An 18380-nucleotide genomic window follows, 5' to 3' on the forward strand; every position below is an offset into this window, starting at 1 on the left:
CGGGTACAAGGGAGATAATGTGAAGAGACAAGGTTTCCGAATCACTGATTTTAATTGCTTCTGTTAATGTTTCTTTAAACAATTGCACCAAAACATGATCAGTTGAAGAAAACAGCGAGCTACTAGTAAAAGTTCATTGAGATGGTTGGAAGCTGAGAACATTTATTTCTCCTGTAAAATCATTAAAGCTCCTTCTACTCTGAGACCACAAAGTAAGTCGGTTCCCAGACGCGCTCAGGCTCTAATTCAACAGGCCATCAATTTTTAATCCTTGGTTTTGGTTAAAGTATTTTCTCCTTCCTGTCATTATGGGTATACATCGATGCAATGCGCTCAGTAGGTGATGCGCTTCTAATGAGAATGGAGGACTAGACGTGTCCTCGCATTGGTATGTCACTGCTCAGCTTGGATTTACCAGCCGACTCCATGAAGAACACTCATACATTTATTAGCTTATATAGTCTCATATCAGAGACTTCTGTTATATTGCTGTAGTAAAGAAACAAAAATATACTATAACAAAAAAATTGGGAAGTTGTAATATGGTCAATTTTATCATTTTATCAGCTGTTATTTTCCTTTTTTTTTTTTTTTCAAAATATGTCATCTCTTTTATCAGTTTAATAAATCAACGTTCCATAAACATAAATCTTAATATTACGTTGATTCTAAACCCAAAATTGCTTTGCTATTCTATAAACCATGTCTCTGTAAAATGGTCACTATGTCTGTGCTTAATTTTATTGCAATGTGGTGGTCACCTAGTGGAGAAGAAGAAGGTAGAGAAAGACATTATTATACTTATAGAGTAATGTCCTGGAAAATAATGTAAGCACTACTAGCGCTGTATCCCTATATCTCTTTATTGATGCTGAAGCCACAGGTAATTTTGCATCCTTATGTCTTTCAAATAGCAATGTCCCCTATTTAGCTGTAAATTATATTGGCACAGGTAGTGCTGCCTCCATGTTTCTGTTTGTAGATGTTGTGAGCCCAGATAATACTCCTCCCTGTTTCTCTCTGTATGCGCGCACAATAATGCCCTTTTTCGTTTCCATGAATGATCAACGTAAAGATAGTTTTGCCTCTTTATAACTAGTTTAATCAAATATTCTAATTTCCCCTTTTTTCACCCTCTACATTACGTATGTAACAGTACTGCCTCAATATTTCTCTATGAAAATAACAAAGTTTCCCTATTTCTTTCTATAAATGGTTGTCACGATTGTGTCACACCTACCTGAGAGATCTAGGGGTAGAAGATCACTGCGTATTGTGATTTGCAGATTTTCCATTTAGCCTGTGTGTTTGGATCCCATATTAAATTAATTTGGTTTCCTTTGGTGCTGAAGAGGTTAACAACCCTTTCTACGTCAGAAACATGCAGCTCCATTTCAGCTGGTTCTGATCTGGTCGTTAACTCTTCCTATAAAACTTGGCCAGACCCTCTCTGTCCTGCCGGTGAAAGCTCTGCTTCCTCGCTTTTAGGAGACACTATGCTGGGTGATACACACATGCTAGCCACCTTAGGGAGAGACCCAAGTTGGGCTAAATGTAGCGGGACGAAAGAGACCGAAAAGCCCTCTACTTAAAGGAAATACATAGTGGATGCTTTCCTGAAACGGAAAGTACTTGCAAGCAGCATAATACAAAGAATAGCTGGTTTACCCAGAATCCTTTGCAGTAGGCGGAGCTATGCAAATCATCTCTTTCCACCCCAGTCTAATCCACAGCGCTTGGAACCGCCAAGCGTGCAATGCTGCGGATTAGTTTCTAAATTTACACAGCCAACCAATTCCTACCTGTGGACACGTGTTTCGGGCTTTAGGCCCTCATCAGCACAGGGCTGGAATTGGTTGGCTGTATGGAGTGGGGCTCGGTGAGCAAGCGATACACACATGCTAGCCACCTTAGGGAGAGACCCAAGTTGGGCTAAATGTAGCGGGACGAAAGAGACCGAAAAGCCCTCTACTTAAAGGAAATACATAGTGGATGCTTTCCTGAAACGGAAAGTACTTGCAAGCAGCATAATACAAAGAATAGCTGGTTTACCCAGAATCCTTTGCAGTAGGCGGAGCTATGCAAATCATCTCTTTCCACCCCAGTCTAATCCACAGCGCTTGGAACCGCCAAGCGTGCAATGCTGCGGATTAGTTTCTAAATTTACACAGCCAACCAATTCCTACCTGTGGACACGTGTTTCGGGCTTTAGGCCCTCATCAGCACAGGGCTGGAATTGGTTGGCTGTATGGAGTGGGGCTCGGTGAGCAAGCGATACACACATGCTAGCCACCTTAGGGAGAGACCCAAGTTGGGCTAAATGTAGCGGGACGAAAGAGACCGAAAAGCCCTCTACTTAAAGGAAATACATAGTGGATGCTTTCCTGAAACGGAAAGTACTTGCAAGCAGCATAATACAAAGAATAGCTGGTTTACCCAGAATCCTTTGCAGTAGGCGGAGCTATGCAAATCATCTCTTTCCACCCCAGTCTAATCCACAGCGCTTGGAACCGCCAAGCGTGCAATGCTGCGGATTAGTTTCTAAATTTACACAGCCAACCAATTCCTACCTGTGGACACGTGTTTCGGGCTTTAGGCCCTCATCAGCACAGGGCTGGAATTGGTTGGCTGTATGGAGTGGGGCTCGGTGAGCAAGCGATACACACATGCTAGCCACCTTAGGGAGAGACCCAAGTTGGGCTAAATGTAGCGGGACGAAAGAGACCGAAAAGCCCTCTACTTAAAGGAAATACATAGTGGATGCTTTCCTGAAACGGAAAGTACTTGCAAGCAGCATAATACAAAGAATAGCTGGTTTACCCAGAATCCTTTGCAGTAGGCGGAGCTATGCAAATCATCTCTTTCCACCCCAGTCTAATCCACAGCGCTTGGAACCGCCAAGCGTGCAATGCTGCGGATTAGTTTCTAAATTTACACAGCCAACCAATTCCTACCTGTGGACACGTGTTTCGGGCTTTAGGCCCTCATCAGCACAGGGCTGGAATTGGTTGGCTGTATGGAGTGGGGCTCGGTGAGCAAGCGATACACACATGCTAGCCACCTTAGGGAGAGACCCAAGTTGGGCTAAATGTATGCTGGGTGATAAAGCAAAGTAGTTGAAGTTTGGAGTTGGAGTGTTCTGTGGTTTGCTGTTATACGTGTGTGTGTATCTCCTGATCCCTGTTCCAATTCAGTTTATTCCTCCCCGTCCCTATCTTCCTCCCTATTGCTGGTTCGTGCTTTTTTATGATAGTGGTTTTCTGTTATTCCTGTTTTGTCCTTATGTTTGGTTTACCTTTCATTCCTGTCCCATGCCTCATGAAGGGGGGGGGGGAGTTGGGCAGATGAGAGTTTTTATAGGGCATAGTAAGGTTGGAAACTCAGGACGCTCTACCTTTAAGAGTATCCCTGGGACAGGAATAGTTTGTGTCTCAGCTCCAGGGACAGCTTGCGGCCGCTCTTTCTTACTGAAGTCTGTCATAGTGCGACAATGGTCTATTGTAGGCATTGGTCATATTGTCACCCTATCTCTCTGTAAATGTTATAGGCACAGATAGTTCTTCCTCCCAGTCTCTCCCTGTGTAGTGAGTTATGCAGCAAAACTAACAAAATATTTAGGATATTAAGTGGATAGCAAATTTCTCCCTGTAAATAATGTTGGTGAAGCGCCCCCAGTAAGGCAGTGGGGTACTTGGTACCGGGTCCTTCGGTTCTCAGCGGGGATGTCACAGTGGCTGACCCGGTCCGTGGCCCTAGGGAACGTCCGTTAATAAATGGGGGGGAAAGGTCTTTAAAGGGATAGTGTTCGTGACGCCACCTGTGGTATTCGGTCAGGGTGACCGACGCTGCTTAGGGGTCCGCTGGGGTGATGTTATGGCAGCTAGATGGTATACCTTCCCACAGGTGAAGTATGTCCCCAGGGCTTCCCAGAGTGTAGATGGTGGATGGTAGATGATGTAAGGCGCAGTGAATAACGAGGACACAAGGTTGCAGTCTCTTTACCTTTACTGAAGGCTTCTGTGTCCACAGTCCAGAGCACCGGATCACAGGGCTGGCAGAGTCCGGCCGGTCTGAAGGCAAATCCAGAGTCCCCTTATCCAGGTGGAAATCAGTAGCCTTCCTCTAGCGCCTGAGTGTTGTAGTACCTCCCTGCTGAGCTTCTCGGTGAGGTCCTCACAACTATTGTAGATGTTAAGTCTCTTTCTCTCTGTCCCCCTGATGGATAGGATAGGACAAACCCGTATGACTGATGGCCTGAGGCTTTTTACAGGGACACTATCACGCCCCAGCCCCCACAAGTTGCCACCGTGCCTCCTGGGTATAAGGTCGGATTGGTAACATGGAATTACCTGTCTTACCAGTCTCGGAAGTAAAGCGTAGAGATCCTTACTCCCTCGGTATTCTGGCTACCGGATTCTGCGCCTCAGAAGGAAGCAGCCTGCTCCTGGCTGATCTCCCTCTGATATTCCTCTCCTGTGCTCTGCTTACCTGCACACTCTCTGCAATATGTTCTGCTTTCTACGTCTCTTCCCAGGAGCTGTAGCACTTCATGCCACAGAGCTCCTCTTCCTTTGTCTTCCTCACAGGAACTGAACTCTGAACTCCTTTTCCCTCCAGATCAGGATGTTTTATAGGGGAGTTCACCTAAAACAGGCTTAGAGCTCCCCCTTCTGATCTGGAGTGTGAACATGTTGCATGCATAGTATTTACCTGGTAAGGAGATTTCCTTTATTGCCTTCAGACGTAACATCACTCCCCCTGGTGGAAGAATGACATTACTGCAACGACCAGAACCCTGGGGCGCTGCACTAGCACAGATAGTGCTGTATCACCATTTCTCTCTGTAGATATTAGAGCCTAGAAAATACTTCTTACCCATTAATCTCAGCATGGGTAGCACTATTCTTTTTCTTTGCATAAATGATCAATGTAAATATAGTTTTGCCTCCATGTAAGTAATGTAAACACACATTCTACTGTCTCCTTGTTTCTTCTTGTAAATTATATATGTACTGATACTACAGTCTTCATTAGATAGTACTAGCCCCTTATTTCTGTACATCATGTACTGTATGTATAGATCATATTGTCTTCCACTGTCAGTCACTTCCTGTGTAGTTACTTATACAACTAAAGTGAAAAAACATTTCTCCATCTTCCTCATTCTGTGATGCCATGGAAATAGGACTGCTTTCAGATGTCTTCCGAGTGCAGCTCAATGTTTCCCACTCACTCATTGACTTGCAAGGCCGAGCACGATCCAAACATCGGATGCAAATTGGGCATACTGCAACTTTTTTCCTTGGACACACTCTGAGAAAAAAAAAGTCGGACAAGTGCACATCCCATAGACTAACATTGTCGGGTGTGATGTTTTGTCTGATCGCACTTAGACTGATAATTTGGTCTCGTGCACGAACCCTAAAGTGTCTCAGTATCACGTGCGTCCTGATGACTTTTCTTCCTTCCTTTCCATTATATTGTCATTATGACACCGGCCTGTCAGACACCAGTCTCTTATTATTTCATTAGGTGATTAAAATTCTGCAAGCAAGTGACAAAGCCAACTGGTTCAATGGGACCCTGGAAAGAACATGAATCCCCTTCTATTTATACCGCAGTCACTGATTGATCAGGTCAGATAGCACAGGTAACAGTAAGCACCGGCTGAAGGCGATTTCTCATCTGACTAAAGATTCCAGCGGGTGACGCAAGGCTTCCAGGGCTCGGATTATACAGCTCCTATCATTTATTACAGCTCGTGTCTTACCCATGGGGGCTTTAATGTCTCAGTGTAACTGGGGAGTCTAATGGCAGGAAAACCGTACATTGCTGGATCGTTTCCCATTGCTGGAGCAATCAGTCAGCAGTAGATGTTACACCATGCATAATTTACTGACTGTCATACTTAATTGACATATATAATTCTCTGTCATTTCTGTAATGTATATTAACGTGTTATGTACAGATACATTCTCTCAAGAAGACAGGGCGATGGCAGCTTCCCTTATATCTGCGAAAGGGATCGCAAGGCGTGCAACAATGGAAATTCTATTAGAAATTAGGGAAATTCTCTTTTAACGGGTACGCCTGAAGGAAAGGGAAGCTTGTTCTGTATGACTCCTACAGTCCATTACAGGGGCAGACACTTACAGTGCGGGATCCCTGTGCCAGAAGTGTATGTCCCCTCCCAAAGAGACAGAAACATCCCAGACTCACCTACATAGACGCCAGTCACACGCTAGACACAAGACACATAGACACTAGTCACACACTAGACACACACCATATAGACACTAGTCACGCACTGACCAGACACACGCCACATAGACACTAGTCACACACTAGACACATGCCACATAGACACTAATCACACGCAAGACACAAGACACAGACACTAGTGAGACGCTAGACACACACCATATAGACACTAGTCACACACTAGACATATTGACACTAGTTACACGCCACATAGACACTAGTCACACACTAGACACCAGACACATAGACACTAGTCACACACTAGACACCAGACACATAGACACTAATCACACGCAAGACACAAGACACAGACACTAGTGAGACGCTAGACACACACCATATAGACACTAGTCACACACTAGACACACACCACAGACACTAGTCACACACTAGACACATGCCACATAGACACTAATCACACGCAAGACACATGCCACAGACACTAATCACACGCAAGACACAAGACACAGACACTAGTGAGACGCTAGACACACACCATATAGACACTAGTCACACACTAGACACACACCACAGACACTAGTCACACACTAGACACATGCCACATAGACACTAGTCACCCACTAGACACCAGACACATAGACACTAGTCACCCACTAGACACATGCCACATAGACACTAGTCACCCACTAGACACATGCCACATAGACACTAGTCACACACTGACCAGACACATGCCATATAGACACTAGTCACGCACTGACCAGACACACGCCACATAGACACTAATCACACACTAGACACATGCCACAGACACTAATCACACGCAAGACACAAGACACAGACACTAGTGAGATGCTAGACACACACCATATAGACACTAGTCACACACTAGACACATGCCACAGACACTAGTCATACACTAGACATATTGACACTAGTTACACGCCACATAGACACTAGTCACACACTAGACACCAGACACAGACACTAGTCACACACTTGACACATGCCACATAGACACTAGTCACACACTAGACACCAGACACATAGACACTAGTCACACACTAGACACCAGACACATAGACACTAGTCACACACTAGACACACACCACATAGACACTAGTCACATAGACACTAGTCACACACTAGACACCAGACACATAGACACTAGTCACACACTAGACACACGCCACATAGACACTAGTCACACACTAGACACATGCCACATAGACACTAGTCACATAGACACTAGTCACACACTAGACACCAGACACATAGACACTAGTCACACACTAGACACACGCCACATAGACACTAGTCACACACTAGACACATGCCACATAGACACTAGTCACACACTAGACACATGCCATATAGACACTAGTCACACACTAGACATGCCACATAGACACTAGTCACCCACTAGACATGCCACATAGACACTAGTCACACACTAGACACATGCCACAGATGCTAGTCATACACTAGACACAAGACATATTAACACTAGACACACACCACATAGACACTAGTCACACACCACATAGACACTAGTCACACACTAGACACCAGACACATAGACACTAGTCACACACTAGACACACACCACATAGACACTAGTCACACACTAGACACATGCCATATAGACACTAGTCACACACTAGACACATGCCACATAGACACTAGTCACACACTGACCAGACACATGCCATATAGACACTAGTCACACACTAGACATGCCACATAGATACTAGTCACACACTAGACACATGCCACATAGACACTAGTCACACACTAGACACATGCCACAGATGCTAGTCATACACTAGACACAAGACATATTAACACTAGACACACACCACATAGACACTAGTCACACACTAGACACACACCACATAGACACTAGTCACACGACACATAGACACTAGTCACACACTAGACACATGTTGCATAGACACTACTTGTTGTTGAGCTGTTAGCGTTCCCCAATGACCCCACACCCCTTTCCTGGTTTAGCCACACCTCACTATGTCGCCGAGCCCAGTCGTATTGCATGTGAAGGGGTAATTTTACACCAATCCTTTTGCTCATCTGTCCGGCCTCTGCATGCCTGGCATTGATTCACAGTAGGGATGGGCCTCTTCCCCCTCTGGGCCTGTTTGCAGCTGAACCAGCTACATAGGTGGTGTGTCCATCCCTGATCCATTAGATATTAGAAGCTGAAGCTACATTATATATTTAGGAATTAAGAGATGCATCTGGATTACATAAATTGTATTTGGGCTCAGTGCCCAGCAGCTCTGGTTCACAATGAAATAAAGTTGCATTTAGTGATCTTTGCAATACAGAAATATAATCGCGACATTGACTCTAACGGAGAGAAATAGAAAGTTGTTTGGCCTGAATCACATCAGGAGTAGTCAGGGTGTGCAACATTTCTGCATCACTGAAGAAGCCATGTAGCTATGAAAATAAGCTTGTGTCTCAGTGTCCGAGTGTGTGTAGTGTTCACTGTGTGCAGTACATTTGCTAAAAATCCAATCCCTAGAAACTCATTGGGGGATAACAACAGGTGTAAGGTGATCAGTTAATGAGATTAGACATCACAGGTCTGTATCTATATGCAGAAGTGTCAGTTTGGTGCCAACATCTGTAAAGGATCAAACATTATGAACATTTTACAATACATTACTTGTACTTTATGTGGGAGGAGGATACCGGTTTGGGGCCTAGCAGTCAGTAGGATAAGGAATAACGTGCTGATTGCTTGGGGTCCAAACTCTGAGACCTCCAGTGATCCTGAGAACGGGAGTCTGGAACCACAAGAACGGGCTCTGTCTTGAATGGAGTGGCGTTGCGCATTCTCAGCCTCTGTTCAATTCATTGTCAATGGGACTGCCATAAATTGGAAAGCACTGTTGTAAGCAATCAGCAAGTTATCTCTATGGACAGGTAATAACTAAGCATTTGGGGAAAAACCCTCTAAGGCTGGGTTCACATAGCATATGCCATTACATTCAGTGGCTCTATCGGGGCTTATAGCCTTATGCCCATAAAATGAGATTTGGACATATGTGCCAACGCAGCCATTGACTACAATTATGCAGACTGAGCCACAGTGTGTTTTGTCATGCATCATTTTCAGCTGTATAAGCCTATTGGAGGAAGGTAGGAAGACGTAGTTGACTACGTCTGGCTGCCGCTTCAATTAGGTGTATACAACGAAAAAATGATACACGACTGAGCACTGTAATGCACCTAACTCACTTATTCACGGATAGCAGGAATAATTAAGCCTACAACATAGAGAAGCTGAACCCATACACTACTGGTCCATGTACAGACTAGACAAGCTTTAGCCGCACAACTGAAAACACCACCTCAAACTTGGCTCCCGGGGAGTTTCTCGTACCTCTTGAGGAATCAGAGTGGGGCCACTGTGCACAACTAATCAAGAGAGGGAAAGTGTGCAGAGGGATGCGAGGACCCAGAGTGAGGAAACTTAAATCATGTCCACGAAGGGGAAATAAGGAGATCTAAGGAGAATATTAATACTAAATAAAACAATAAATAAAACAAGAATAATCGCTCATCAACCTAAGTGAGGAGAAAGGAAAGGTACTGGAAAGGTAGGTAGACAAACAAACACACAGCAGAAATACAAACACACAGCAGAAATACAAACGGTGTTTGTGTAGCTGGGAAAATCCCTTTGCTGAAGAGCTGGAACTCCTTAGCATTAATCCAATTTGAAGTATAGCCAGCAATGTAGTGTGGTGAAGGGAGAATATATATATACAGTGGGGCAAAAAAGTATTTAGTCAGTCAGCAATAGTGCAAGTTCCACCACTTAAAAAGATGAGAGGCGTCTGTAATTTACATCATAGGTAGACCTCAACTATGGGAGACAAACTGAGAAAAAAAAATCCAGAAAATCACTTTGTCTGTTTTTTTTATCATTTTTTTGCATATTATGGTGGAAAATAAGTATTTGGTCAGAAACAAACAATCAAGATTTCTGGCTCTCACAGACCTGTAACTTCTTCTTTAAGAGTCTCCTCTTTCCTCCACTCATTACCTGTAGTAATGGCACCTGTTTAAACTTGTTATCAGTATAAAAAGACACCTGTGCACACCCTCAAACAGTCTGACTCCAAACTCCACTATGGTGAAGACCAAAGAGCTGTCAAAGGACACCAGAAACAAAATTGTAGCCCTGCACCAGGCTGGGAAGACTGAATCTGCAAAAGCCAACCAGCTTGGAGTGAAGAAATCAACAGTGGGAGCAATAATTAGAAAATGGAAGACATACAAGACCACTGATAATCTCCCTCGATCTGGGGCTCCACCCAAAATCCCACCCCGTGGGGTCAGAATGATCACAAGAACTGTGAGCAAAAATCCCAGAACCACGCGGGGGGACCTAGTGAATGAACTGCAGAGAGCTGGGACCAATGTAACAAGGCCTACCATAAGTAACACACTACGCCACCATGGACTCAGATCCTTCAGTGCCAGACGTGTCCCACTGCTTAAGCCAGTACATGTCCGGGCCCGTCTGAAGTTTGCTAGAGAGCATTTGGATGATCCAGAGGAGTTTTGGGAGAATGTCCTATGGTCTGATGAAACCAAACTGAAACTGTTTGGTAGAAACACAACTTGTCGTGTTTGGAGGAAAAAGAATACTGAGTTGCATCCATCAAACACCATACCTACTGTAAAGCATGGTGGTGGAAACATCATGCTTTGGGTCTGTTTCTCTGCAAAGGGGCCAGGACGACTGATCCGGGTACATGAAAGAATGAATGGGGCCATGTATCGTGAGATTTTGAGTGCAAACCTCCTTCCATCAGCAAGGGCATTGAAGATGAAATGTGGCTGGGTCTTTCAACATGACAATGATCCAAAGCACACCGCCAGGGCAATGAAGGAGTGGCTTCGTAAGAAGCATTTCAAGGTCCTGGAGTGGCCTAGCCAGTCTCCAGATCTCAACCCTATAGAAAACCTTTGGAGGGAGTTGAAAGTCCGTGTTGCCAAGCGAAAAGCCCAAAACATCACTGCTCTAGAGGAGATCTGCATGGAGGAATGGGCCAACATACCAACAACAGTGTGTGGCAACCTTGTGAAGACTTGCAGAAAACGTTTGACCTCTGTCATTGCCAACAAAGGATATATTACAAAGTATTGAGATGAAATTTTGTTTCTGACCAAATACTTATTTTCCACCATAATATGCAAATGAAATGTTAAAAAAACAGACAATGTGATTTTCTGGATTTTTTTTTCTCAGTTTGTCTCCCATAGTTGAGGTCTACCTATGATGTAAATTACAGACGCCTCTCATCTTTTTAAGTGGTGGAACTTGCACTATTGCTGACTGACTAAATACTTTTTTGCCCCACTGTATATATATATAGCCCGACCCAGAATGTGATAGGGCAATCAAAATTGGACAATGGGAAACACCTGAAGAGGAGAAAACCCAGAAAGGAAAAAATAAAGGCCATAGGACCATATGAATCTGTTCTTGGCTATTTAACCTTTTTTTAACTGTTGATGTATAAAAAACAGTTCTCATATCGATGCAAAAACAGATATATTGATGACAAAAAAAATATACATATATATATGAAAAATCATCTGTTTCTTCAGGATGATTTAACATATGCTGAACCCGGCCTTACAAAGAAAATGGGAGACGTTTATTAGCATCCTGGATAGGACCTGTGCACAATATATACCATATGGGAATAAACCTACTAGAAATAGGAGGAAACCAACATGGCTAAATAGAGCTGTAAGGGGCGCAATAAGTGACAAAAAGAAAGCATTTCGAGAATTAAAGGAAGTAGGTAGTGATGAGGCATTAAATAAATACAGAAAATTAAATAAATTCTGTAAAAAGCAAATCAAGGCAGCAAAGATTGAGACAGAGAGACTCATTGCCAGAGAGAGTAAAAATAATCCAAAAATATTCCTAAACTACGTAAATAGTAAGAAACTGAAAAATGATAGTGTTGGCCCCCTTAAAAATAGTCTGGGTGAAATGGTGGATGAGGATGAGGAAAAAGCCAATATGCTAAATGACTTTTTTTCATCAGTATTTACACAAGAAAATTCCATGGCGGACAAAATGATCAGTGATAACAAAAATTCCCCATTAAGTGTCACCTGCTTAACCCAGCAGGAAGTACGTCGGCGTCTAAAAATCACTAAAATTGACAAATCTCCGGGCCCGGATGGGATACACCCCCGAGTACTGCAGGAATTAAGTACAGTCATTGATAGACCATTATTTTAATCTTCAAAGACTCCATAATAACAGGGTCTGTACCACAGGACTGGCGTATAGCAAATGTGGTGCCAATATTCAAAAAGGGGACAAAAATTGAACTCGGTAATTGTAGGCCAGTAAGCTTAACCTCTACTGTGGGTAAAATCCTGGAGGGCATTCTAAGGGATGCTATACTGGAGTATCTGAAGAGGAATAACCTCATGACCCAGTATCAGCACGGGTTTACTAGGAACCGTTCCTGTCAGACTAATCTCATCAATTTCTATGAAGAGGTAAGTTACGGACTGGACCAAGGGAACCCAGTGGACGTAGTGTATATGGACTTTTCAAAAGCTTTTGATACGGTGCCACACAAAAGGTTGATACGTAAAATGAGAATAATGGGGATAGGGGAAAATATGTGTAAGTGGGTTAAGAGCCGGCTCAGGGATGGGAAACAAAGGGTGGTTATTAATGGAGCACACTCGGACTGGGTCGCGGTTAGCAGTGGGGTACCACAGGGGTCAGTATTGGGCCCTCTTCTTTTTAACATATTTATTAATGATCTTGTAGGGGGCATACAGAGTGGAATTTCAATATTTGCAGATGACACTAAACTCTGCAGGGTAATCAATACAGAGGAGGACAATTTTATATTACAGGGTGATTTATGTAAACTAGAAGCTTGGGCTGATCAATGGCACATGAGCTTTAATGGGGATAAATGTAAGGTCATGCGCTTGGGGAGAAGTAATAAGATGTATAACTATGTGCTTAATTCTAAAACTCTGGGCAAAACCGTCAATGAAAAGACCTGGGTGTATGGGTGGATGACAAACTCACATTTAGTGGCCAGTGTCAGGCAGCTGCTACAAAGGCAAATAAAATAATGGGATGCATTAAAAGAGGCATAGATGCTCACGAGGAGAACATAATTTTACCTCTATACAAGTCACTAGTTCGACCACACTTAGAATACTGTGCACAGTTCTGGTCTCCGGTGTATAAGAAAGACATAGCTGAACTAGAGCGGGTGCAGAGAAGAGCGACCAAGGTTATTAGAGGACTGGGGGGTCTGCAATACCAAGATAGGTTATTACACTTGGGGCTATTTAGTTTGGAAAAACGAAGACTAAGGGGTGATCTTATTTTAATGTATAAATATATGAGGGGACAGTACAAAGACCTTTCTGATGATCTTTTTAATCATAGACCTGAGACAGGGACAAGGGGGCATCCTCTACGTCTGGAGGAAAAAAGGTTTAAGCATAATAACAGACGCGGATTCTTTACTGTAAGAGCAGTGAGACTGTGGAACTCTCTGCCGTATGATGTTGTAATGAGTGATTCGTTACTTAAATTTAAGAGGGGACTGGATGCCTTTCTTGAAAAATATAATGTTACTGGTTATATTTACTAGATTCCTTGATAGGGCGTTGATCCAGGGAACTAGTCTGATTGCCATATGTGGAGTCGGGAAGGAATTTTTTTTTACCCAATGTGGAGCTTACTCTTTGCCACATGGTTTTTTTTTGCCTTCCTCTGGATCACCATGTTAGGGCATGTTAGGTTAGGCTATGGGTTGAACTAGATGGACTTAAAGTCTTCCTTCAACCTTAATAACTATGTTACTATGTTACATTGCAGTTCAGGTGAGCTTACCTTCTAGATTAGGCTCTGTTCACATGTGTAGCAGTTATCTCTCTATTTGTATCTGTTTCTGTATTTTGAACAGGAACATAAGTGTTATAAAGCATCTTCCTTTCCTTTCCAGCCACTATCTGTTTAAGCTGGATCAAGCCTATGCAACTTTTTTTGAAAAAGAAAAAAAGACAGCAAATGGATCTGATATTATACATATATATATATTATCAGATCCATTTGATCCATATGTACTATATATATATATATATATATATATATATATATATATTGTAAAGCTGCAGTAGCATCGTACGCAGTGAAGAAGCAGTGACCCACAAATTCAAACACAAAAGTCTCTTTTAATGTGTTCCTTCACAGCATTAAAGTCCACTTTACATAAATGCATATAACTTCAGTGATCAATTTACACCAGTTCAAAGTAATGCATATCACATGGCTTTAGATTTGCGGTCCCTAAACAGGCCAGACTTCCCTTGTCCAGTTTCCCTGGGCGACCGCACGCCATCTCACAGTCGCTATACGTCTCCGTACACACAGCCTCATATGTTGCAGACACTACACACGCCAGCCCTCCTCTGACTAGTTCTCGTGGGTGTCCTGCATCGCTGTATCACAGTCTCCTACAGACTCATTACTCACACAGTCGTACACAGTTCAGGATATCCTCCGGATAGCAGCCGGGCACCATATCCACCTGTTTGCAGTCGTTACACATGCTAGTCCTCTTTCGGGTACAGGACATCCACATCCGACTCCTACGGGCACAGGATATCCACCTCCGGGCACAGGACTGACCACATCCGAGACCAGTACCATGGACGACTTGCATCTCTGTGTACGCTGCGGGTGCCAGGCTATTCAGCTGCCCTGGGTGCTGGCTCTGCTGGCCTCCATGCACTCTGCAGACCAGCACACACCAGACTGACACTGACGTGCACCTGGACTCTCCTGGCCAGACACCTGACACACCCATACCCCTTACTGCAGGGCTTTTAAACACACACAAACCTGTGGCCTTCAGCCACATGGAAAACCCGGACCGGAAATCCATGACTCTCATGCACACCTATGGACTTCATCCATCTGAATGCACATTCTGGGGAGAACAAACAGCGCCCCCTAGCTGTATCAAAGGCCACAGCCTCGCAATATATATATATATATATATATATATATATATATATATATATATATATATATATATATATACACACACAGTACAGACCAAAAGTTTGGACACACCTTCTCATTTAAAGATTTTTCTGTATTTTCATGACTATGAAAATTGTACATTCACACTGAAGGCATCAAAACTATGAATTAACACATGTGGAATTATATACTTAACAAAAAAGTGTGAAACAACTGAAAATGTCTTATATTCTAGGTTCTTCAAAGTAGCCACCTTTTCCTTTGATGACTGCTTTGCAGACTCTGGGCATTCTCTTGATGAACTTCAAGAGGTAGTCACTGGGAATGGTTTTCACTTCACAGGTGTGCCCTGTCAGGTTTAATAAGTGGGATTTCTTGCCTTATAAATGGGGTTGGGACCATCAGTTGTGTTGTGCAGAAGTCTGGTGGATACACAGCTGATAGTCCTACTGAATAGACTGTTAGAATTTGTATTATGGCAAGAAAAAAGCAGCTAAGTAAAGAAAAACGAGTGGCCATCATTACTTTAAGAAATGAAGGTCAGTCAGTCCGAAAAATTGGGCAAACTTTGAAAGTGTCCTCAAGTGCAGTGGCAACAACCATCAAGCGCTACAAAGAAACTGGCTCACATGAGGACCGCCCCAGGAAAGGAAGACAAAGAGTCACCTCTGCTTCTGAGGATAAGTTTATCCGAGTCACCAGCCTCAGAAATCGCAGGTTAGCAGCAGCTCATATTAGAGACCAGGACAATGCCACACAGAGTTCTAGCAGCAGACACATCTCTACAACAACTGTTAAGAGGAGACTTTGTGCAGCAGGCCTTCATGGTAAAATAGCTGCTAGGAAACCACTGCTAAGGACAGGCAACAAGCAGAAGAGACTTGTTTGGGCTAAAGAACACAAGGAATGGACATTAGACCAGTGGAAATCTGTGCTTTGGTCTGATAAGTCCAAATTTGAGATCTTTGGTTCCAACCACCGTGTCTTTGTGCGATGCAGAAAAGGTGAACGGATGGACTCTACATGCCTGGTTCCCACCATGAAGCATGGAGGAGGTGTGATGGTGTGGGGGTGCTTTGCTGGTGACACTGTTGGGGATTTATTCAAAATTGAAGGCATACTGAACCAGCACGGCTACCACAGCATCTTACAGCGGCATGCTACTCTGTCCAGTTCGCGTTTAGTTGGACCATCATTTATTTTTCAACAGGACAATTACCCCAAACACACCTCCAGGCTGTGTAAGGGCTATTTGACCAAGAAGGAGAGTGATGGGGTGCTACACCAGATGACCTGGCCTCCACAGTCACCAGACCTGAACCCAATCGAGATGGTTTGGGGTGAGCTGGACCGCAGAGTGAAGGCAAAAGGGCCAACAAGTGCTAAGCATCTCTGGGAACTCCTTCAAGATTGTTGGAAGACCATTCCCAGTGACTACCTCTTGAAGCTCATCAAGAGAATGCCAAGAGTGTGCAAAGCAGTCATCAAAGCAAAAGGTGGCTACTTTGAAGAACCTAGAATATAAGACATAATTTCAGTTGTTTCACACTTTTTTGTTAAGTATATAATTCCACATGTGTTAATTCATAGTTTTGGTGCCTTCAGTGTGAATGTACAATTTTCATAGTCATGAAAATACAGAAAAACCTTTAAATGAGGTGTGTCCAAACTTTTGGTCAGTACTGTATACATATATATATATATATATATATATACTGTATATAATATATATGTGTGCGTGTGTGTGGGAAACAGATGGTTTCCATTTTGCATCCGCTTGTAACAGATCCACCGATTTTTTTATATTGGATCTGTTACAAAGAGATGACAACTGGACATGTGAATGGAGTCTTGGGAGATAAATGTAAGAGATATAAAAGTGTCCTGGGATATCCTTTGCCATACTTGACCTATCAGTTAGCAGAGTGGTTACGACAAGTGGCTGTTTCAAGGTCAAGTAACATTGTGTGCTGAAATCACCATTCTGCCCTTACTGTTTACCCTCCTAAATGAATGAATCGCACCTTGAGCACACAAGAAGCTGCCCAAAAAAAAGAGGAAGGAAAAAAAAGTGGAATGATAGCGCACACCCAGTCCTCTGGGGGTTAATAATCAGGCGAATATCTCGCTGCACAGTGGCATTCTTTTTAAGCCCCAGGTCTTTCGCTTTTTTCTATTTTGAATGATCATGCTGCTGTGACATGTGGATCTGCTGGTGACCGGAGAGCACTTGACATGAACCCGTAACCAGCATATGCTTTCCTGCTCCAGCAATGGGCACAGCGCACGAGTCAAAATAGCTGCGTGATGTCACATTATAATGAGAATGTGCTCCGGCCAATTGGTGCCAAGAATTGTCTGGACAAGGGTGGATTCCTTTTACAGTCTTTTTAAAGAGACATTATTCACAACCACACATGACAATCTCATGCCTGACTTTTCCTGATGTGGAATTTCATAAAAGGAGCCTTATCGGTCACTGCTGACCTTCCCCACGCAGGAAGATCTCGTGCGGAATCCGCAGCCTCTTTCACCACTTAAGGAGAAGAATTCAGTGTGCGATTCGCAGATCTATAGCAGAGCTTGTAATGCAGGCTGCCTGGGAGAGTCTGCTCCATACTTCCTAGGCTCCAAGGTGGATCAACAAGTGGATTTCTACACAATCTTCAGTCTTAGATTTTTTTTTCTATAGGGTGTTATTATTTTTAGACTTTATTTTTTTACATCTTTGCCAATTTATTTATTTTTTTTCCATTTGTTTTGGATATGATCTGCTGAAGAGGAGTTACTTACTGCCCCTGATGAAGCGATTTGGCAGTCTCAGAGGTAGCAAGAAAAAAAAGGATCAGGGACGAGGTACGGAGAGACGTCAATCAGAACCTCATGGACTCCTAGGTATGAAGTGTACACCTTGTTGTGTTAGGGTTTTGCATATACAAAGTTGCCTTGATTTCCCTAATATGCGCTATACCCTCAGGTCTTCTGATATCTACTCACATCTGCCACTGCAAGTAAATGTACTTTCCATAGAAAGTGATCTTATACGTACAGTATATTAATAATATTT

The 18380-nt window shown here is 43.3% G+C and overlaps 1 protein-coding gene across 4 annotated transcripts in view; it reads left to right on the forward strand.

Annotated features, from left to right (window-relative positions):
• The window catches only part of PRKAG2 (protein kinase AMP-activated non-catalytic subunit gamma 2), a 348191-nt gene that overhangs the window by 200774 nt on the left and 129037 nt on the right, over positions 1-18380 (forward strand). The window contains exon 1 of one of the 4 annotated variants that reach the window (XM_069729761.1): positions 17700-18208. The exons of the other annotated variants lie outside the window; for them this stretch is intronic. Within the exon in view, the coding sequence (XP_069585862.1) occupies positions 18115-18208 (94 nt within the window). The 5' untranslated portion in view covers positions 17700-18114. Of the gene's footprint in view, positions 1-17699; positions 18209-18380 lie in introns of those variants that run through there. 4 annotated transcript variants of the gene reach the window in all.

Source organism: Ranitomeya imitator, chromosome 6 (genome assembly GCF_032444005.1).
Source record: "Ranitomeya imitator isolate aRanImi1 chromosome 6, aRanImi1.pri, whole genome shotgun sequence".
Taxonomy (NCBI): domain Eukaryota; kingdom Metazoa; phylum Chordata; class Amphibia; order Anura; family Dendrobatidae; genus Ranitomeya; species Ranitomeya imitator.